Source organism: Manacus vitellinus, unplaced genomic scaffold (genome assembly GCF_001715985.3).
Source record: "Manacus vitellinus isolate BGI_N305 unplaced genomic scaffold, ASM171598v3 scaffold_21_pilon, whole genome shotgun sequence".
NCBI classification, from domain to species: Eukaryota; Metazoa; Chordata; class Aves; order Passeriformes; family Pipridae; genus Manacus; species Manacus vitellinus.
Window position 1 is genome coordinate 13,547,681 of NW_021939546.1, and position 23,477 is coordinate 13,571,157.

General features: G+C 49.8%; 1 protein-coding gene across 2 annotated transcripts in view; it reads right to left on the reverse strand.

Annotated features, from left to right (window-relative positions):
- The window catches only part of DMAP1 (DNA methyltransferase 1 associated protein 1), a 28,078-nt gene extending 12,149 nt beyond the window's left edge, over positions 1-15,929 (reverse strand). For both annotated transcript variants that reach the window (XM_018072309.2, XM_008924357.3), the window contains exons 1-7: positions 15,586-15,929; positions 12,792-12,883; positions 11,991-12,186; positions 7,491-7,649; positions 6,193-6,360; positions 5,038-5,223; positions 2,091-2,162 (exon numbers count right to left, since the gene is read on the reverse strand). In XM_018072309.2, the coding sequence (XP_017927798.1) occupies positions 2,091-2,162; positions 5,038-5,223; positions 6,193-6,360; positions 7,491-7,649; positions 11,991-12,186; positions 12,792-12,883; positions 15,586-15,687 (975 nt within the window). In that variant the 5' untranslated portion in view covers positions 15,688-15,929. The remainder of the gene's footprint in view (positions 1-2,090; positions 2,163-5,037; positions 5,224-6,192; positions 6,361-7,490; positions 7,650-11,990; positions 12,187-12,791; positions 12,884-15,585) is intronic.
- Positions 15,930-23,477: the final 7,548 nt, after the last annotated feature.

A 23,477-nucleotide genomic window follows, 5' to 3' on the forward strand; every position in this document is an offset into this window, starting at 1 on the left:
ACATGACAGAGGTTGAGCCCTGATCTCAGTGCAAAATCCAACTTCGCCTAACCAGGAAAGTGTAAAGCACAGTAGCAAAGTACAAAATAAAGGAGGACAATAGAAGCCTTTAGGTGGGGAATGCTTTAGGTCCTCAGGCAAAAGAACTTACTGCAGGATATCACAAGCTTTTAGAAATCATTTTCCAATGTGCTAAGGGCAAAACATCTTAGGCTGCACGCTGCCAGAGTACAAGTTTCCAGCAATTCATCCCAATTCCTCACTTAGTCCCAGTCAGCTCCCACCCTGATCAATTCCACACCACTGGAGTGCAGAGGGTTTGCCACAGAAATCCCACAAGTAAAATCATTTGGATTAGCATGGATTGTCAACTCTACACCATTTAGCACTTCACCACCTCTTACCAGTTCAAAAGGCCCGTACTGACCTCACGTAATTAATTCTCCCCATCATGCATCTGTGAAGCAAGTGAGTCTAATAGCTCCCATTTTAGAAACATTGAAGATCTGGATAAGGAAGCCAGGTGACTGGCTAAAAGACACAAATGAATTCATTCTGCTGGGTTAGAGGTGGGTTTCATGTTTTCAAACAACAAAGTGTTGTTTTTTCACCTAGATCAGTGATTTACCATCTTTTTTAATTCACAAACCACCGGTACTTCTAATAACAGCATTTATCTCCTTAAAAATTTCAAGCAGAGCATAAGAAGTTGCTCTAGGTCATTCCAGGAGCTCGGATACCGCAGGTTAAAAGTCGCTGAATCAGACTGTCGTGCCTCAGCTTATCACTGCATTTTGTGACCATTAAAGGGAACAGATAAAAGCATGTAGCACCCATTTTCATGAAGGCTGGGATTCGAATTGCCTGTTTGGCACACAAAAAGGCTGCTGGCTTTGCCAGATGGTTCCATCACTGATAGGTTATTGCTCAGCTTCTCTTCCAGAGGGGGTAAAAAAAATAGAAAAGATTAACCACCACTTATTAGTTTTCAAAATCCAAATCAATCTCCATAAATTACTCTATTTATCTTAGTGCCGGAGAACACATCTGCCACGTCTCCATAAATCTCAACACATGCACTGCAGTCTTGCTTGTCTCTTGACTGTGATTTCCTCCAGCCCCTCACTCAAACAGGTAGCCTGCACATGGTGGCACTTGTACACTCCAGGGGTTCCTCAGCAGTGACCTTGCTGAGGCATCCTGCCTCTAACATGCAAGTGCACCTCTATGTCAAAGCAGCATGATCCCAAACACATTTCTAGTAACAGCCCCAGGCTGTTCCCAGCAAGATCTGAAACTATTCTGACAACAAAAGAACATTCCATAAAAACAGTCTTTTAAATTACTATGCCAAGTGAGGGTGCCAGACAAGGAACCCACTTATCCAACTTTGCTATAGTAAAGCAACTAAAAATTAGCACTTGTACTGGGCACACAGGATTTTGCTGTCAAAACCCCTCTGAAAACGTTCAGTCAGCCAAGCAGGTTTAACTTGCTCAATATCTTAAAACCTGTGGCTAAGAGGCAGGTGTCAAGTCTTTTCTCAGGAATATCTCTGCAGCAGAATGAACAGAGGGGCTTTTCCAAAAAATATTTTTTAAGGTAATGGAAATAGAAAGGCTAAAAATCATATGTGTTTATGTGTGTCTGTTTTTTTCAAGACACGACCTGAACATCCGGTTCTTAGAGATGATCTTCACTAGATGACCTTTAAGGTCCCTTCCAACTGAAACCACTCTGAAAGCACTTCTCAGCTATTGACATATGTCCTTTATGAGGCCTACTAGTTTTGGCTGTGAGCTCTGTTTGGACTGGACAGCTCCATTTGGGTCTGTCACATGTGTCTAACAGCAGAGCAGGTACACCAGCAACAAACACCAGCAAGTTCAGGTGCCTCTGCAAGGCGACGAGCTGCCTCTGACAGTGCCAGCATTCCAGGTTTCTGAGTTTCCACATTTATGGAATTCCTTTCTTATTTTAGAGGCAGGAACTTGACTTTCTTTAGCTATAAAAGGAGAACAGATGAGGAGAGAGACAAGCAGACTGAAAGACATGAACAGATATCCCATGGGACCAGGACAGCAGCCTACCCTCTGGCTTCGCAGCGTGACACCTGCAGATTTGAAGTCAGGAAACTTGATGCCAGCAGTCTCGGGAACAGCCTGAAAGAGATCGAAACAGGATGTGTTGAGGGAGGAAACACAAGAAACACAAGATTTCATATAGAGACTATCTGAAGGGGAAACACTGTTTCCTATGACGGAGAACCACCTGCCACGGCCACATGTCGGAGCTGAGGCAAGAGGAAAATCCCGAGCAATGGGATTCAGTGGGAAAATCCCAAGCAATTCACTGAGAGAAATACTCCAGTTCAAGGCATCTTTGGAAAGCTCAAGCATTTTTGGTCAGTTGGTTTGAATGCACTGCTCTGCACAGACACATACCCATCCACACAGAAACCCTGACTCTAAATGGTATTTATGCACATTTGCCCAATATTATCCTTATCTAACTTAGACCCATTTCACTGATCAAAACAGCCCAGGACTTCCCTAAATCTTGGCTTTTGACTGCGAACTCTCTAAGGAATGAGCTGAGAAACCTCTGATCTGTACAGACATGAGCCCACTAATGAGGATGCAACGACTGGCCCCCTCCAGGGAAGCCTGCTGTTCATACATGTTTTGCCATTTGTCCACTCATTAGACAGTTTTCCTTCTTACTCACTTCACATTTTAAGCATAGCAGTAAAATGCAGCAAACTTCCAATGCTGTTGTCCCTAACACTACGGCATTTAGTTGCATTTCAACAAAATGGAAAGAAATAAAAAGTCTTTAAAAAGTCTGTGCTGCTGAGCAAAGCACAAGGTGAGCAAACCTTTAAACCATTAAATCAGGCTATCTGCAGGGCCCTGTGCACTGAATGGGGTGGGGTCCCCTGAATGGGTAAACAATACTCATGATTCAACCTAAGAATAGCCACAACCTCTGCAAAACACATGCACAACCATATTTTTCCAAAAGGAAGAGTCACCTCAGATCTCCCAGTTTCTCTAGACATCATTTGCCTTGCTGCTCCCACATTTCTCTGCAGAGAGGCCCTGCAGCTTGTTCTTTGTTTGTTCCAGACAGGGCTGAGACAAGCAGGGCTGCCCCAAGATCATAAGAGATGCTGAAGGGCAGTGACTTGATTTCTAAAGTTCCCTGCCAATGACTCTCACATCTCTATCAGCTATCTCTGTGTCCTGGTCTTGAGGTGGCCAGGCATTAAGATTATTTCAGTTATCTGTTGTCGGTCAAATAAACAGAGGGCCCAGGAAGAGAGTCCTAAATAGGACCATGAAGGAAAAGGTATTCTCTAAGTACCAACAGGGCCCATGAACTTGCAGAGATCACTCTGATCTGTGGTAGGATATAGCCTCCCTGCTCGCATTATTAGAGACAAACAAGGTTGCAATCAAAAACCAATCCTCTCTGCTTCCTTTGGATGAAGGCTGGCTGTCAGACTCCCCGAACTCTGCCCCTCAGCCTGTTGCTGAACACCCTGACAGAAGCAGTGAGGGTAAATCAGCATCGTTGCCTCAGCCGAGCCCACTCCGACTGCGCTCGGCACATAAGCAATTAAATGGGTTCTTTTGCCTCGTGTGCCTGTACAGCCTGTACATGCTGTAAACGCTTCAACCTCAATTGACTCTTTGGTAAATGATTTTCCTTTGTTGAAATGATGCTGATGCAGCTCCCGATTCAAATTCTTAGTTAAAATGCAATTTTTTTCTTAACATTTCCCGGCTATAGTTGGTAATTGACTCCTAATGGACTCTGTCATGGTTGAAATGATGCTAGTGCAACAACAGAAACTGCTTCTCTGCCCACCCTGGCGTGCCCATCCACTACGTGCCTGCAGACAGGCACCAGCCAACATCTAGGGGTGGACTCCCTTGCCTTGGCATCCTCAGCATCTTTCCAGCACCATTCTCTAGCCCTCTTTTTTCATTACCACCATCGATGAACTGCTTCCTTTAGAAGGAGATATGTCAGCTATGGCTGAGCTTTCCCAGATGAACCCTCAATGGAATTCAAGGCACGAGGTGCCCAGTGATACTATATTCATCACATAGCAGGGACACACACGGGACACAACACACTGAAAGAGTGTTTTGAGGAAGTGGTGGCCATTAGGCACAGTTCAAGAAAAAACTGTCTAGCATTCACTACTTCTCTCCCCTCCCTGTATAGAACCTTTTGGAGAAAAGTGCTCTCTGTTCACAAGGTGAATGGACAGGAATTCCCAGGGACTCACTAGAAACATCTGAGATTTTTTTAACAGCCCTTTCCTACTGAAAGTGCTGAATTTAGATCAGTCCATGCTGTCCTCCTCTTTCCAGAAGGGGAAACTGAGGTAGCATCAAATGTGAACCAAAACCTGTGTTCTGGACACCTTAGACTTCAGCTCAGCTCAGGGAGAAATACCAATAGGTCCCAGAATAAAAGAGTCCCACAGCAGGGCTGCTCTGATCACAGCTGAGGATCAGGAGAGGGGCATGCACTGAACTTGGGGAGATGCTGCTGAGACTCAGGAGATGGGGAGGAAAGGAAAACTTGGACTAGAAGAAGAAGGCAGGTGAAAGACAATGGGTATGTGGGCCAACACTACAGAGCAGTAACAGAATACACTTGGGAGAAGCAGGGAGATAGATGTTTCTCCTTGCCATGATGCATGAATGGCTGGCATCATTTCATCTCGTTTCTCAGGGAAGGAAAGAGAAACAAGACTTAAAGCAGCATTTTTCAAAGGGGAGAGAGACAGAGAGCACACCAGAGGACACTGACAATGGTTGTCTTACACTAATCTGCCTTCCAAAGATGCAACCAAAAAAACATCTGCCAGAAGGCAGCCAGCAGTTGCTCCCCTTGCCCAAAAAGGGTCTGATCCCTGTAGGGTTGCTGAAGAAAAACACATTACCCAGCCAGAGCATAAACAGGGGAAATTAAAAAAAAGAAAAAAAAAAAAAGAAGGAAAAAGAGAGAAGTGTTTACAGGCTTCTCTGTCTCCTTCTTCTGTGGCAGCTTCTTCTTGGGAGCCTTGCGCTCGGCACGCCTCTGCTCAGTTGTGGTGTCAGCAGCTGTGATGAGCTTCTGCAGGTCTTGGGTTCTCTTTTCTCTCTCTTTCTTCCTGGTTTCAATTTTGCGGAGCTCCTGGATGAGGTATTCTTCTTCTGCCACCTGCAGACCAGAGAACGACAAGGCAATCAGAGAGCAGAGGAAGCCTGGCAAGTCAAGGGGGCCATCTACCGATTACAGCTCTGCCCCAGGCCAGCCTGGGAATGATTTTATGCTCCTGCTTAACATTTTGGACTTGTAGAGCACATTGTGCTCCATAACCTTACCCTGCGTCCATGGCAATGCCACTCTACAATCTGGCAGGTGCTGTATCACAACATCCAGGATGCACCCTACATCAGCATCCATAAATGACTAATCTTATCTCCAAAGAGACCAAGAGCACAGACAGACGGGTAAAAAAGTCCAAATACGCCATAGCTGCAAAATGCAGTGTTGTGAAAGGCTGGCTTCCCTTCCCAGACACAGCAAACTGAACCTAGAGCAGCTATGCCTAGTACTGACACCTGTCAATGAGGAAAGCACAAGCAGAGTAACTACCTGCATGAACTTGTCCATAGAGGGAACTACTAACTGAAAAGGATGCTCTCCCCCAGCCTTTGGGGAACACACAGTTTCTTAACCTCTAAACTGTGGGAACATTACATAGCTTCAGCAAAGAGGAGAACTAAACATATAGATTTACAGGTTTTAATGTTTTCTGGCAAGACTTTTTCTCTCAAGGAAATAATTCTCTCCTCACGAGACTCTGGGACTCATGAGGGCATTGACCTCAGAATTTGTTTCTATCCAGAGGACTAGTCCAATAAGCGTCACTGACAAGGTCCTGGCAGTTACCAGAGACCATAACTCTGCTCACACAGCCCTTTCTCCTGTGTAGTCAGATTTCTCAGTTATTGTCCTTTTATACCCCTTAAATTGAAATTAATCCAAAAACAAAAGCAGTACTCAGGTATTGCTCTTTTGCTGTCCAGCCTTTCTTTTCCTTTCCCACCCTCTGGCCCATATCATGCACCTACTGACTCAACTTACAAATCTTTTGGAGGAGTGATGCTCTCTTGACCAAGTTACCTGCTCTGGTGTCCTATTGTAAAGCCTTTCCAGTTGTTCCTTCCTTCGTCTCTCATGGCCAGCATCAAAGACTGGGATTTTCAGGTCTGTGCCTGGAGCTGCACGAATATTAGCCAGCTTGGCACAAATGTGGTAATATCGTTCCTTCAGGTCCTCCACTGATCTTTTCTGTGGAAGACATCACAGGAAGACAACATTATGGAAGTACCAAGCAAAACCTTGTGCAGTAGCCACTCAAGGACCACTGGTTGAAGGATGTCAGATGCAAGACAAGACACAATGCCTGGGAGCAAGACCAGCAGGAAGCTTTGCCACTGCTGGAGGAATGACAGGGAAGGAGGAGTTTCTCAGTGAGCTGTGTGAATTAACTGTCATGGGTTCACAGCTACTGCTTTAAAAACACCACTCAAAGGGTCCAACTATTCCACTGAGGGTTTAGAGACAACATCCCCAGATAAAAGGATGCAAAGAGAGTTGAGAGGAGAAAACCTTCGAGTAGGAAACTGCAACAAAGTCTCTGAGCTGCTCCAGACAATGGTTGTTCAAGCCACAACCAAGATGGTATCAGCTGCAACAATTCACTGCCCATCATCACGGAGCCTGAGCTGTGTTCCATTACCACAAGCACCAAGGGTGTCTGGGCTGCCCAGCTGGGCAGACTCTTGTTAGTTCACTTTGCTAGAGGCTCTTCATGTGAGCATTTCAGAGGGCAAGAAAAAGCTCCAGCATTTGGAGCTGTTCTGTACGAGTCACATCTTTCCCTACGTCACCAGGAAGCATGGAACCAGTAGTTATAGGACATTTAAGATTATGACACCAGGGTTGCATTTCCAGACCACTGATGGTCCCTGTTTCATGGCAGAGATGGTGGAAACCCACACCAGGTCAGGCCATAAATCAGGAGCAGTACCAGGGAAAGTCCCAGTCTCCAGCATTCGTTAGCAGACTCTTCTCCAAGGGCCTAGGCTGGAATCCAAAACACCTAGCCTACTCAGCTAAACAAACTCCCCAGCTGCCTTACCTTCAAGGAACAACGACCTGTTCTCCTGGCAGGTGCAAACCTTCTAACTTTCTAATAAAACACAACAGGGAATGAGCACAAGTCACAGTGGATTTAATTACAAACAAAGCAAGCAGCAATGCCCTGTGCTGGAAATTCAATATTCCTTGCTGCCAATAATCCATTATTTTCCCCTAATGAAGTTGATACAAAGGGTAATTTGGTCTTTTAAGTGCAGAAAGCCCTCCACATGCCATAGCAGCAGGTTTCTAGGAGCACCTTGGCCCCCAGGACTCACCTTGAACTGCTGGTGATCGTAGCGGTCGTGAATGACCACGAAGCGCAGATCAAAGCGCCGAGCCAGGTCGAAGAGGTGGTCTGTCTCGGCTTTGGTCCACGCATCGTCGTGGAGATACATCTGGTACTCCTGCTCCGAGTAGACAGGTACCTGCACTGTCTGTGTAGAGAAAAGAAAACCACGGTAGCTCTCCTGCGGCACTGCCCTCCTCGCTGCCAGCTGGTAAGGGCCGGGATGCCTGAGCCAAGAACATGAGCACGGCACTGACAGGAAGGGGCTGCCATGACCCTGGGCAATGAGTCCTGGTAGGAAACATGACGAGCAGGCAGAGGACTTGATATGGAGCAAATGTGTGATCCCAGGGCCACAAACATGACATTCTGGGGAGCCAACCAGGAACTACAACCTGGAAGGCTGAAACCAATTTCAGGTTGCTGACACAGGCAGAGGTCAGCAAGCCACATCCTGACTATAGGTTTCAAAATTATCAGGCCAACATGACAGTGAAACCAAGGTTCAGCCAGCCTCCCTGCATTCCTCCCATACAGCAACATCAATACCTTGGCATAAACTGCTTTGACAGTTGACTCTTTTCTTGGGTTGGGACACACTCACTTGTACAGGACGAACAGGAAAGGCAAGGAGCAGTAGTGCCCAGCCTTTTGCACACCTTCTGCTTTGATACTCAACCTGCTCCTTTCATGTTCTGTGCAGACAGCACCAGGAAGATCTGAAATGCTGAGTACTGTACAAGTGAGGGCCATAAACTTGGTAAACAACTTTGTCCCTCTCTTCCTCATCCACCCTTTCTCCAGCAGAGCCACAGGGCCAAACAACAGTCCAATTCTCAGTGTCCCAAGGTGCCTAAAAGGCCAAGCCCACGCCACTGTCCTCAGCCTGGAACTGCTCTGCAAGGGCTCTATCCAGAACACAAGTATCACATGAGTACTAAAGGAACAGTAAAAATACTTAGTATATTAGGGGAAACCCTAGCATGTGGTAAAGCAAAAGTGTAAACAAGCCTGTGCTTTCCCTCCTTACCCCCTCCAACCAGTCCCGTGGTAAAACTTTGCTCAGCCTGAGGAGATCCTGCCTCCACAAGAAAACGTGGTGTGCATGTGAGCAGCACATGTGCTTCAACACCTCTACAGCCCCATGGCCTATACCAGGAAAGTCATCCTCATGAACATCTCCGAGGAGCATTTCTGAGCCTCCAAATAACAGCCTCTTTAGGTCTACTGCTGTTCTTCCCTCACTTAGACACAAGAAGCCCAAAGCATATCTCTTGGGGATGCACTGCACCTCAACCTTCAAGTCCCACTTCCACCAGGAGCAATGTGCCATCCTACTAGACACTGTAAGGATGTTCCATGTACATCATGAAACAAAGTAATTTCTCGAGTAGCACACACACATGAGAAGAGCCAGCATGGCCCTCTGCAGTGGATGGAAGGGAAGGTGGCAGACACCTCACCAGACAAGAGAGTGCAACAAGAGCAAAGGCACTTCCATAACACTTCCTCAGCCCCCACTCATGGCTGCTTAGGTGAGAACCACTGAGAAGTGAGAAGGTGGGAACAGATGGAAAGCTTGAGCCCACCATGGGATGACTACACGTTCGAATGCAATGTGACCATGAGAAGGCAAATATGACTCCCAGAGAAGGATTTCCAGCAGAAACCAGCAGTGTTTCAGTTGCACAACAAGAATACTGGTAGGAATACCAACTACAACACTACTGATCCCTGGTCAGGAAAGATGAACTGAAATGGAAACAAGTAGAGAGAAGAGCAACGAGGATGAAAAATGGGGTGGAGAGCTTGTCTTCCCACAGCAGACTGGAAGAGAAAGCAGCCTTGCAAAGGAAGTCTGGAAGGGAATCTGCAGACTTCAAGTATGCTAGATGAAACGAAAGGAACATCCCTGGGAAGAAAAGAACAACTGAAATAAGAATGAAAGAAACCAACTTGCAAAAAAATGCCAATTTAACATGGAAAATTTAACCTGGAAATGAAATGGAGCAGAGACAGTCTGGAACGGCTTCCCAAGGAAGCACAGGGGCAGGAAAAGCCAAGTGCTTTTCAAAAGGAACTTGATCAGTTTATGAAAGGGACTGGATGGTGGCAGGACCCAAAAGAGCCAAGAGGAGGATTCAATGGCCCAGAAAACCTCTCTCAGTCCAACATTTTACACTATAAACTCACACAATGATGAGCATTAAATTAGTTGAAACTGCTCAGGATCCTGGAGCCATGAGGCAGTTCTGTAAAAAAACATCAGCACAATGCCTAGTAGTGGTGAAAAGACAAAGTGAACAGTAAGAATGATGAGGGAAATAGAGAAACACAGCCCACGTACAAACCCACCATGCTTTCATAAGTGAAACACTCATTCCTAGTCCACCCATTTCAAAAGAAAGGATATTTGAGAACAACGAAGGTGAGACAGTGCACAGGAGGGCATGTCAAATTACAGAAAACACAGTACACAGCAAGGACCATTTACTACATTATGTAACAAGAGATCTCAGAGGCACTAAATGAAACGTCAAGGCAGCAGTTTGAAATGAGCAGAAGAAAGCACCATTGCACACCACACAAAATTAACCTGAAGAACTCATTACCATGGGATATTCACAGAGCAGCTTTCTGCCCTGAACATACCTAGCAAGAGTTATTAAACACAAATTCCAAGTTAAGAAATCCTTAAGCCAAAGACCACAGGAAGCTAGGGGGAAAAAAAAAATATTTGCCCCATTCTCATGCTCCTTCTCTAAGCCTTTACTGATGGTAGCCAGAAAAAGAATATCAGCTGAGACAGGGCTTTGCTCTAACACCAGGAAAGCTGCTTTCATACTTCTATTTCACACCCTGAAACAAGGCTCAGTGTACACGGTGAAACCCAAGCTTACATTTTGGATCTCACAATGAAGAGGAGGGATTTGGTTTGGAGACTGGAAGCACAGACAAAAGGGAAGCAACTGAGCAGTGACTCAGGAGCTGGGTTAAGTAGCTTGAGCGACCAACAGGACAGACTACACAGGAAAATAGCCTCATGCCAAGGGGAGCGAGAGATTCAGGCAAAGGTATCAAGTATGAGAGAAGGAACCCACTAAAGAGTCTGGAAAACTAAATAAAATTCCCCTAATGCAGCAAATATCTGCAAAACTCTTCATCTTGCCTTCGACCTTCTTAACTACAGAACCACAAGGGTAACAACTTGCTCCTAATATTATGTGATTGTGCAGATGGCAGAGGTCTGTACCACTAATCTAAAGGTTACAGCCTTGCTGAAGGCTCTTCTGTCTGTCAATTCACAGTACCTGATAAAGTCAAGGAAACGAGAATTGTATAATTACAACACCCATGTGTGGCCTCCTCTGATAAACTCAGCTGAACTCAGCCAAAGCCAGTTGCAGCAGTAAAGTCTTGGAGACAATTAGCCTCACAAAGTTTCACTCAGACAGCTAGGTAGGTGCCTTGACTAAGTGAGTCATACTTCAGACTTCCACCCCAGACATCAGAGAAGAGATACCACAGGAGGCTCTTACCAATGTCCCAGCAAGAGGAAAAGCATCAGTCAGAGCTTGAGCCTTCTAACATATAAGGTCAACCAACCACTTAACTCTGCAGGAAGCCAAGCTTTGTTAGAGCTGATGCTCTGTGGGTTACAAACTTAAAATATTGTATACGGTTACACACAAGCAGAGCTTTTGTGGAATCATGTTAGCACATGCTTTTTTTTACCCTTTCAGATTTGCATCATGAAGGGAGTTAAATTACATTATGGAGGCACCCTAACTCCGCTCCTTCCTAACTTTGGAGGTCCTGGCTTTGAAGTATAAATCTTGATGTACTTTTCTTTGTGCATAGACATGAAAGGTCCAGCCACTCAAAGCAGATACATCTGGGACAAAAGACAGCAGGAGATTACAACAACACATTGTGACAATTTAATATAAGACGCAAAGAACAGGGTACTGCACCACACTGATACCACAAGAGCAATTTCAGAGGGAACACAACGTAATTCAGCATCTGTGCTGGAATCTGGCCAAAAGGTTGCAAGCCAGCTTTTTGGCCATGAAGCTCAAGTAATTTTTTTCATACTGGGAAAAATAACAAGACTTATGACTTTAATGTCTCACTCAGAATAGAATATCTTTGAGTACCCTGAGCCTGTAATCAGGGGGAGGATGTTGGTCAGGAACTGAGAGAGATGGTAGAGTGCCTCCTCACCAAACCAATGACTGCACACCTGAAACACAGGGGGCTCCAGCAAGCTCTGACCACACATGGAGCCCACTTCGCTTGAATGATTTGGAGTCTGTGGTCACATGGCTGCAGGCCATGCTGCAATTTAAAATGCAATTACCAAACCTAACACAGCCTTCACTTGTTGAAAGAACCAACTTCCTCTCTGGACAGTCAAGAAGCTGACTGAAGGGTATTTTCCAGCTGCTATTTATATGCTTTTGTTTGAAAGTGCTCTCCCACTTACTTTATTGAACCTGGCAAAAGGGTAGTCCTTCCCTTCCTCTGCTGCTCTCCTCCAGTGGTAGAACATTGCTCCGTCTTTCCTGGCTGGATTGGTGAAAGGCATCCACTTCCAAGGCCGGACTTTCTTGGACCCCAGTTTTGCTTTGACTGTTCGATAACCCTGAGTTGTATCACTTGGCAGCAGTGGAGGTGCATCCCTGCGGTGGAGAAAAGTGTTGGCTGACGAGGAGCAAGGACTGGCCCAAGAGAAACCCAGAGAGATTTCAGATTCAGAGTGGAATCTGCCACCACAACGTTTAAGGTGGGAAAACCCAAGTTTAGGCTTTATTCCAAGTTCTGCACTTCTCAGACTGCAATGCTTCCCTCATCAGAGGACAGAATACACAGCACAGATGGGTTTGACAGAACCATCTGAAAAGTAAACTGTGCAAGAGACCTCTGAGGCAAAGGCACAATCCTTAACAAGTAATAAATACAGGCTGCAGAACTCTTTTTGCAGAAATAAAAGTGGATAATGTTCCCAGTTGAGACTGAGAGAATTAGATACAGAGGGTAAGAACACTGCACTAGACTATTGTGCTTGTATCTAATTCATTTCCTACATCAAGCAAACCCCTCAAATTTAGAAGAGAGAAGACAGACACTCCCCATGACTGTCTTAGGGAAGGGCACAAGCATGGGCCAAGCACAAAAGGGGAATCAATCTGGGAAGCGAGACTGCGCCTGGTTTCAAGAGGACACTGCCCTGCCACCAAAAGCCCAGGCCACCCCACAACTTGCACAGATGACCATAAGCTCTTACTTCTTGTCAGAATAGAGAAGTGCATAAACTTCTCGGTGCATTCCTTCTGGCCTCTTAAACGTCAACGTCTCTGAAGATTTCTTGGATTTTTTCTGAAACAAAAGAACTGCATTTTAGATTGAGAAGCAGCAATTCCTGAAGGAACATTAAACTATATAACCTGGTGTCCTGTGAGGGTTTTGAATTTTATCTGGGTTTAGACACCTTGAATTTCTCCAGGAAAGTGCCTGTTCCTGGTGGAAGACACTGACAGACAAAATGTTCCCACTTTCAGAGATAGCACTCACCAGTACTCAGACACTTGCTGTTGCTGATAACACACTTAAATTCCAAGCTGAACATCTGGCTGTAGTTTTCAGGGGCTGTTGCACTAAGTCTTTTCATACTAGGTAAGCACTAGGTCCTCATACAGAGGTATTAATGCATTTAATTAAGTGCTTCTCTACCTTTTAGAGAAGATAATAAGAAATGTCTTCCCAGCCCCTCTTGGTCTTTGTCACTTTGTTCTGCAGCAGCTTCAGTTTTTACCAGCTGTGATCAAGCCCTTGCAGCAGCCCCTTGGCAATACTACCTGTACCACCTACAAAAACTCCCTGGTCCCAACTCAGCTCTCCCATTTATACAGCAAACAATTTTTTTTTTTACATAGTTTCTTCATCCAAGGAATTCAGGGTACACGACTCAACCTGGCCCCTACCTTGTCAGAACTGATGGTTTCTAAGATACAGTTCAACTCACACCACATATACAACTTTATGAGATCATCAGCTTAGGATTCAGGTAGATACAGTAACAGCCACACTAGGAAGTTGCACTTTATTTAAGTGGGACAAATTTTCTGAGCATTTGGTCTAACTGTACCATCTCTATAATAGTAGTCACGTCACTACTATCACATACTTGTTTCCATATCACCACCGACTTTCAAATCAGAATGTTTTTCTGATAAAACTAACACTGTATCATAAATTGTGTTAAATCCACACAGTCACCTTTATCAAGCAAATTGAAGATCCCACTGAAAAAATAATAACGTGTCAGCTTGGACTACAACTACTTTCCATAAAACTTCATGACAGACATGCATTATATCAGCACCTTTTCATCCCTAATCAAACACCTCTCTCCTGGTGTGTCCATCACTTCGCCCAGGAGCAATGTAAGGCCAACCCAGGCACTTACCCATGGGTCACCACACACCCTGTTTGAAGACAGCCTTCTGGAATCCCCCCAGAGTTCCCAGATTTATTAAAAGTTAATATCAGCAGGCCAGAGATCAGCTCACCCAGCTCTTTAGGAGTTGAGAACAAATTACTTGGTCCTGCTGATTTAAATCTTTTTATGCCTAGTAATTTTTATTTAACATTCTCAGTCACTAATGGACTGGAAAGTACTTCACGGTTCTCTCCTGATTTCAAGACATCAATCTGCTTCTTTTCTAACTGAAAGCAGATCTATTTCCTGAGCAAGTGCTGCACTGTTATCAGCAACTATGTGCTCTCCACGTGATAACAGCTCATACCTTGGGTTTGGCTTAGTTTCTGTACTTTGCAGAAATTCAGAATGTTTTACTCAAGTGGCCTCCTGCATTCCTCCCAAAATCTCTCACTGCATCTCCCCTTCCTCTCTCTATTACAGTAAATCTGAGGAGAGATCTTATTCTCTGCTCCAAAAAGAGAGGCACCAGTGCTCCTTCAGCTCTCTGCTGGCTAACAGACAAACACATTTAAATCAAAGAACCCACAACCCCGAGCACTCAGTGGCAACACCCCAGGCTGAACCCAGCCAACGAGCTGCTCACCACCACAGCTGATAACTGGGCATTTTACATTTCAGCCTTTAAATGACTGAAACTCATGGGTTTTCCATCACCCCAATGATCCTGTGTGTCCTACCCCTAACAAGGCAGCCATGAAAGCACAGTGCTTCTCCTCAGAGACAAACTTTCCAGTGGAGGCAAACAATGACAGCCAGGAAGTGCTTTAGGGATGGGATGGTTGCCTATGTTCAGCTTTGTTTTGATTTTTTTTTCCCAAACAAACACACAGATTTGACTTCAAACCAGACCATCTCTGTACCAGAGGGCTCCTGGCGATTTCATCTCCCTGGGCTCACTTCCAAACACCTCCACAGCTCATAAACACTCGGGAATGGACCTTCCCAACACCTTGCAAAACATGGGACACCCAAGACCTTGCCTGAATTTAAAATACAGAAGGCAACAAGATAACACAGCACATTACCACACAGAACTCATCACAGGACATCTCACAGCCTCAAGAGAGCTTACTAACTTGCCCACATTCCCAGGCAACACATCCCAGTTGTCCCAAAGCCCAGCCACACACCTTCCCCACACAGGGAATGCTCCCTCGGTTGGAAGACATTTATGATTAACTCAGACAATGTTTTCTCTCTTCTAAAGCAGGACTGTGTTATATTATTTCCATCTGCCTGGGGGGGGTTAGATGGTAAACACACTTCACAAAATGGGAATTTTAGCGACAGCTGAAAATGTCCTGGGCCAGGCCCAGCTTACCAGGACACCACTTACACAGTTCCAGCTTAAATCCCACACCAAGTGCCACAGCACAGTTAACTAAGAACACCGGGAACCCAGGACTGGGGCCCTCCAGGCATTTCCTGACACTCCTAGAAAGCACAACTATAAATGGGCTATGGTAGGAACACACTTTATTCCATCTTTTTTCCCGATATTCACCCCAAACACCACACACAAGGTCGGTCAGCGCCCAGAAAACACGTAGCAGCCCCTCAGGACACTGCAGTTCACCTTATCCGAGTTGATGATGTCCTTCTTGTTGATGGTGCCCGTGTTCTCCGACTCCACGCCTCCCAGCTCCAGGATGTCCCGTACGTCTGCCCCCGTCGCCATCTCTCCGCCTGCCCTCTGGCCTTCTCTGCGCCGTCCTGTCCGTCCCCTCCAGCTCTGGGAGGGCGGGAAACCGGGGGTCCGGGGTTAACTCCTTCGGGGGCACCGCGGGCACACACAGACACGCGCGTGTGTGTGTGCATACCCGTACCCGCACGTATATCCGCTCACACACACGCCTACATGTGCACACACACACTCACACGCGCAGCTCCACATAGACACACACCCCCCTCAGCCGCCTCCCATCCCCCCGCCAGGCCCAACAACGGGGCCTTGCACCCAGCGGGTCACGCGGGCGTGCGCGCGCGCCGGCCGCGCCCGCGGCCCCGCGGCGGAGTCCCGAAGCCTTGCGAAGAGGCGAGGGACTCGGCGCGCCCGAGCACGGGTCCGCGCGCGCTCCGCCCGAGGGCCCCGAGGGGCCGGCGCAACCCAACGGCGCCGTCCGCGGCCACGGGACGTGCGCCGCCGCGCGGCCCGGCCAGCGCCGCTTCCGCTCCCGCCAACTCGGCGCCGGACACGTGCCCGGAGCGCTTGGGGAAGCACGCGGCGGGGGCGAGCGCAGAGAGACGCGGTTCGGCCCGCTCCCGGCAAGTCGGCGGCGCCCCGGACGGCGGTCGCCGCGCCGCCTCCCCCGCCGGCCAGCACCGGGGACCACCCGGGGCCCGGCAAGCCTGGCTCCGCTCGGGGCGCAAAGCTTCGCTCGGGCGCGCTCGCCCCGCGCAGGAGTGCAGCAGCCGCGCCCCAGCGCGGCTCCGAGCCGCCCGCGCGGGAAGGGTCGCCCCCTGTGTGCGCTACCTGGGTTTCCCCCCTCACCCCCGGCCAGGGGTGCCCGTTCGCTCGGGGCCTCTGTGACGGGGGGCCCGGGGCTGAGCCCAGTTTTCCGCAGAGCTCGCCAGGAGTTTTCCCGTCTCCTTTCCCGCAGCTCTGCCCCGTGCCGTGCCGGGTGCCTGCCCAGTGCCAACACCGCACGGTGCGCTCGGGATGCTCGGCCTGGCTTCGTGTTCCAGGCCGTGCGCTCCTCGCCCTCCCGCTCCTTGCTCCAGAAGTGGCTGCGCTCACCTGGGGCAGCCAGGAGTGAAAGTCTTACTGATAAGACTGTCCCGTTTCCTCTTGGCTGTGGGGGGAAAGAGATGGCAGAATGGCAAGAGGGGAGGAAACAGCAGTGAAGGGCCAGGAGGGACTTCAGAGCCACCATCAGGGTTGCCTGGCAGAAGTTTGCCCGAAGCAGGTGGTTTCAGCACAGGGCAGAGATGCACGGGGATCTGCCAGCCACCTTGGATAGCCCAGGAGAGGAGATGTCTCTGGGGGAATCTCTTCTCCTGTGCAGCCCTGGGATGAGCTGAACCCTGCTGTGATGGGGTAACTCTTGCGTGGAGTCCCCCAGTGCCAGCCAGGCTGTGCTGAAGTTCCCACCATTCCCATCCTGCTGACAATCCCTTCCCACGGAGACTGGCATGTTACCTCTGCATCAGGGCCCAGTCAGTGCCAGTGTGCCACAATGGGAACTGGTAGCACCCCCAGAGTACCATCTGTTGTCCCCAGTGTTTTAACTCCTTTTCTGCTGCCTTCCACACTGCCAGGGATGTCCTTTAGCATCTTGGCTCTTCCACAAGGAAGAGCTGATCCTGAGGTTTCTCCTGTACTGCCTGTTTTCCCTCGGCTCTGCTTCGTCCACCCAAGCCCTCCTCCATGACTTTGTGTGGCCATTCCCAATAATTTCTAGCACATATCCTTGCTTCCTTGCCACAGCTGACCTGGAGGTGGGGTCCACACTCCCCCAAGACCAGAAGAGTCTTTTTGCCACTTGCTGGCGGGTCGTTAACAGTCTATTCATGTTGTTAAACAGCACTTACAGAAAACAAAACCAGTCCCAACAATAAAACCCAGTGACAGATGGTCATTCAATGTCTGTTTTTTGACTGTTATCCCCTCCTTGTAGGCCAGACCTGCTCAAGCCCTATCCCAGCAGGACTGCCTCAGTGCACAGTGATCAACTCTCTCCTACAAACAGCCTGAGGCACTTTTGAGCTCATTTCCCCAGAGTAGCAGCTTTTTGATGTCATGAATGGTGGAGATTGTGGACAGTTATGAGCATGGGTGTCACTGCAAGGTTATGTCCCACCAGGAGCTGTATGGACCTACAGGTGAAACACATCAACTGGTGCTTTTGCTAATCTGGTCATCAGTGGAGTGATTAGCACTGCTGCAAGGGGACCTGGAGTTGTTGCCTCTGGCCACTGCATCCCAGAGCTTTGCCTCCAAAGAGCAAAGAGACATAGCTAGAGACCTCAGTCAGCCTGCACATACCTGGTGCATCCTTGAGAGTCCTGCACTGGGACATGTGCCCAGACCTGTCACCTTCCTGGAGCACCAGGGTCCTGCCTAGCCAGGGCACAGGGAGAGCCCAGGGAATGTAGCAGGTCAGGGAAAACCAGCAATGCTGAGGAGCCCAGTGGTTCTGTGCTCTGGGGCTTTGGCATCACTTCAACACCATCACCCACCTCCAACTGTCCTGGATGCCAGGGATGTCCAGAGTACCAAGCCAGAAGATCTGACCGTCACCCAGCAGCCGGGGGAGAGATGTCCCCCCACATTCAGCCCTGGCAGGAAGGCAGCACTGGCCCCCTCCAGGCCAGCTCCTCACCCACCTCATGCCCTTTAGCCGTGCCCTGGCTGCCATGCATGACCAAAGGTGGCCCCAGGCCAGAGGTGTTCATGCCTCCAGACCAGGGCTCAGGGTGTGCATGTCTCCCAGGCTGGCACCAGCGGGGGAGGACAAGTGCAAACACTGTGACCAGTGGGGCGGGAGGAGGTTATCTGGGGCCCGGCAGTGGAAAAACTCTCAGTGTATGACTAAGGCACGACAGCGTCAGGTGTGGGTCCAGGCAGGGCGAGCGAGCCGGGGAGTTATCGCTTCCCCATGGGTTCAGGTGCCTGAAGCCAAATGTTTCCTAAGGGTGCGGTGACAGCCACAGCCCCGTTATCGTGGCGCCTGGCCCACCCCAAGCAGCATGAACGCAGCGGCAGACGGCCGGACCTTCCCCCCATGGCAGGGGTGGGACCCTTCCCCCTGCCCTTCCGATGGGAGACATGAGCATACTTCAGCCTTGGCCCTGGGGAAGCTCACGTTGTGGTGAGGAACGATTTGTGTCATCCCCTCCAAGCACCCCCAAACTATCCCTCCCACCCTGGAGCACCCAGGCTCCATCCTATAGCACTCTTGCCCCAACTCTGTGCTGTCCCCGTGGACAGCAGCATCCCCAGGGTCAAACCCTGGGTAAGGAGCCCTCTCAGATCTGCAACACTCCTTCTCCCTACAGACCTACAACCCTGGGCCAGCTCTGTGGGACCCGTTGGCTGCAACATTGGGGATCCCCACGAGCTGGGTCATCCTCAGAGGACTGAAACCCACTTGAGCTCCTCTTTAACTTACCTTCAGCTTTGAAACCCCCAGAGCCCCAGCCCAGCTGGCAGGTGACTACATGGTGCCAGGCCATGCTGTGGCCATGACTCACTTTTCTGCTGGAAGGTGTTTCTCCATGCCTTGCTGCTTTCTTTCCCCATTTGCCTCCTCTCTGTGCCAGGTCACACCCCAAAAGACATGGTGCTATTCTTTACGAGTTACAAAGGGATCAGGGACCTCTGCACAGTTTCCAGGGTCCTTTTAGCCAGGAGATGACCAAGGTGGGAAAGGAAGGGAGAGATATGGCCCAGGGCTTTCCAGCTGACTGTGGGTACACGTGCAGGGATTGCACCCCAGCCATGCCTCCCTTGGTGCTGCTGAAGGTGTTTTCCTGCTGCCCTCATCACTTTGCAGGGCAGGTTTTGCTGGGGACAGGACTGGGCTCCCTCCTCCAGTGGAGAGTGTATCTTAGCCCAGGCAATTGGAAGAGGGTGTTTTTTATTAACAACAAATTAACCATAATTGCCTTTTCCACTGCAGCCACTCCTCCCCCAGGTGAGGTCCCCAGCCATGCCAGCCCATTTGACTGCCGTGCCCCATCCTGTGCCTGATGGAGTGCCTTGCCCCAGGCACAGGGGAGCAAACCTGGAGGAGCTCTGCTTGGAGAAGAAGCCAAAGCACCTTCCTCTGCTCTTGCCTCCATGTAAGGTAGCGGCAGCAGAGCCGGACCTCACTCCTGCCCTGGCACAGCGATGATGAAAGGCGAGGAAGAACTGGTTTGTGCTCTGATCTCAGAGCCGAGGCTCAAAACAGCCGCGAACCGTCACTCCAGTTCCCAAGATGCTTAGGGAGGACAGGACAGCAGAGCCAGCCTTTCCAGTGGGACAGGATGGTTGGAGAAATTCATCGTTCCCCTGGAAATAAAAATAATAATCATAATAAAAACACAAAGCCAGAGATTACTTATACGCACACAAACACACAGGCACGCACTCTCCCCATCTGGCTTTGCCAGCCTGACTCATCGCTAATTCAAACAGCCCACACCTTTCCCTCTCCCTCCATGTGACGTTTTTAACGAGTCTCTGGGGAAGAGGCAGAAGTTTTGTCCCAGCTACAGCACTGGTGTTGTACTTGTCATTGGGTCCTGGGAGTCCCAGGAACAAGATGTACCCAGTACCTCATCACAGGCCACATGTGTCCCAGCACTGTCACCCCCACACAGGCACCTTTGAGAAAGTGGGGCAAGCAGAGGGTGGAGGCAGCAGTGGAAAGGACAAGTGATTGAGCCTGATGGATCTGTGACACCTGCGGATGCAGCCCCATGGTCTTGATCTCAGGCCTGCAGGCAAAACATGACATCCCAAGCTGCTGTCAGCCTGCCTGGAGTCACCCACGCTTTTGTACCCACTCAAGGGCAGACCACAAGGCCAGGTGCCGGGCCCAGGACAGAGCCCAACACCAAAACATTAGCCACCCCTCAGCGGGACATCAGCCCTGCTTTGCCATTCCCATTTCAGCAGGACAGAGTGGGATCAGCCCAGCCCATGTTGGCAGCACAGCTACATCCCATTTCCACTTGCAGGGCAAGGAGCCCCAGGGCATCCCCCAGCCCTGGCCAGCTGGCAGGTTGTGGCAGCGAGCACAGAAGGAGCTACCACCACCACCACCCAGGGCCAGGGCACCACACAGCCTGCCTCTAAGTGTGCTCCCTGCACTTCCAGCATGGTGTCAGGTCTGGACAAGTCCCAGCCTTCACAGCGATGCGTGCATCACGGGTAATCAGCTGTGGGAGGGAGGGATGGAGCCAGACCTGCTTGCTGAGCTCGGGACCTGCCAGCACGCTTGTGCTGAGTCACCACCTATTAACGCAGGGAAACCTCAGCACCTGAACCCCACCAAGCTGCCAGGCCATCCCCAGGACGGCAGAGACAACACACAGGACCAGGCAGCTGACACTGACCTCCCTCCCAGTTGTGACCACAAGGTCAGTACTACAGAGCTCCCACTGCAGGGGACGGCAGGACAGGACAGCTCAGGAAGGAGACAGGACCAGCAAGGCTCCCAGTACAGTTTCGGCTGCCATTCCCCTTGGAGATGACTCACCGCGGGACCAGTCACACCATCCCGGTGCCGCAATTGCCCCATCTGCAGATTAGGGAAACTGAGGCACGGGGAAGTGGGGTGACTCAAGAGTTGTTGCACAGGAGATGCTGCTCAGATGCCGAGGCTTGGGCGTTCCCCATTGATCCTCCACAGCTAACTTAAGCAGAAATGAACATCGATGTAAATATTTACTGACAAACAAGCCCAGCCTCACCCTCTCCTCTTAGAAGAAACCTTTAAAGTAAACTCTCCTGGCTCTTTCATGTTTACATCTTGTTTATTTTTTATACAGCAGATCACAATATTTCAACAGTTTGCATATAAAGAAAAGTAACATTTCGGAGTGCAAGAGACCTAACGTGCCCAAGCAGAGAAATGTTAATTAACAATATACACAGACGGGAACAGTGCACTTCCCAAAGCTGAGACTCATCTGTGTTCCCAGCTGGAAGAAAAAAATATATTAAAAAAACAGAAACATTATATATTACTGCTTTGTTTAATTTACAACTTGCTTTGCAGAAGCTGCACATAAAAAGACTCATTTTCTTTTGAGTTTTCTTTTTTTCCCCCCCTCTACAAAAGTTTCAAGTATAGCAGAGACCTGGGCATTCATAGCTGGACTCACTGTCCTTTACACACTAAATTTAAAAAAGCAGCATGGGGAAGGCAGCTACAGCAGTACCTGGTGTCATCCTGAGGGGAAGAACAAGACAAATTAAAGCAAACAAGAGCCAGGAGAGACCATTTTAGGCTCCTGAGTGGAAAACTGTGGGAATGGCCAGGACTGGACTGCCTGGTGGGGTCCCAAGCTGGTGACAGGAGCATCCCCGCTCCCTGGGCAAGGTGATGCTGTGCTGCCGACCCCTGCAAACCTTTATAGCCACGAGCCAGTCAAGTCCCACCCTCACCCCATCCACTCCAGGCTTCTGGGTCAGGAGGTTTGTTCTGATGGCCATAACCGAGGAGACTGGCAACCCATTTCCCAGCACCACAACCCATGCACCAACGGGCACGGGTCTCCAGCCAAAACACAGCCAGAGTCAGCCACCACAGTCCCTGGAGCCAGGGGGGCACCAGAATTTGGGGGAAGAAGGTTAAGCTGATGCCAAATACAAGCCAGGAGCTCTGGGGACAGATCCCTGATGCACCAGCACCCCCCCTCCACTCACCAGGTACCTGCTGGGGGGGACCCTCCAGGCATGGGGAACTGAGTGGCGATGCCTGGACAGGTGTTTCTTGTAGCTCTGATCCCCATATTCATCCCAAAGCAGCCCTTCCCCACCACTTGGCTGGGCCCAGCTCTCACAGGAGCAGGAGGAGAAAACTAGTTATCAGCTACAAGCAGAGAGGGCTGGGTGGTCAGGCTGCTCCCCAGGGCCATCCCTGGCCCGACACTATTTACACCGTGAGCTGGCTCTGGGGACACTGAGTCCGGCCGCGGCCCCGCTCACATGTGCCGCTTCATGTGGAGGGCGAGGTGGTCGGAGCGGGAGAAAGCCCGCTCGCAGAGGTGGCACTGGAAGGGCCGGTGCCCCGTGTGCTTGCGGTAGTGGCGGGTCAGCTCATCGGAGCGGGCAAATTTCCAGCCACAGCCTTCCCAGGTGCAGTGGTAGGGCTTCTCGCCTGCAGAGGAGAGGGGGTGTCAGTGGGCTTTTTATAGGTTTCCGTGCCTCCGGCCCTGTGCTACCCTGCCCAGCATCCCTATCCTTAGGAGAAGGGGAGCCCTGCTGCAAACTCGACTCCTGCGCACCTCCGCCTGCCCCACTTTTCTTCTGTCCTCCATCTTCCTGCCCCTCCCCATGTGCCTGACATGGGGTCCGTCCTTTGGGCATCCCTTCCCCATTGCAGCACCCCTCCACGTGCCCCTGCCTCACTTCAAACTTTGGGTGCTCCCCTTTTTGTCCCTGCTATGGGGCAGCACCTTGTGCCACGTCCCAGCTCGACCAGGGGGTCTTGCCATACACCCCAGTCTGTCTCCCTGCTCTGTTTGCCCCTAGCCCAGGTGGGGGGCTTCTCCATGTGCCCCCCCAAGCCCTGCCTCCTCAGGCATCCCTAAACCCCAAGCCAGCAAGTGGGGGTGGTCTTGCTGTGTGCCTTGGTCCCTGTGTGTCCTTGCCCAGCCCCACCACGAAAGTTTTTCTGAGCACTCTCGGGGCCATCCCCACTTGCTCCCTGTCCCATACACAGAATCCCTCCACGCAGCCCCACACCAGTTGCGGAGTAGCTCTGGGTGGGGTACCCCCACACAGCCCCATCACGGGAAACCCACCATGCACCC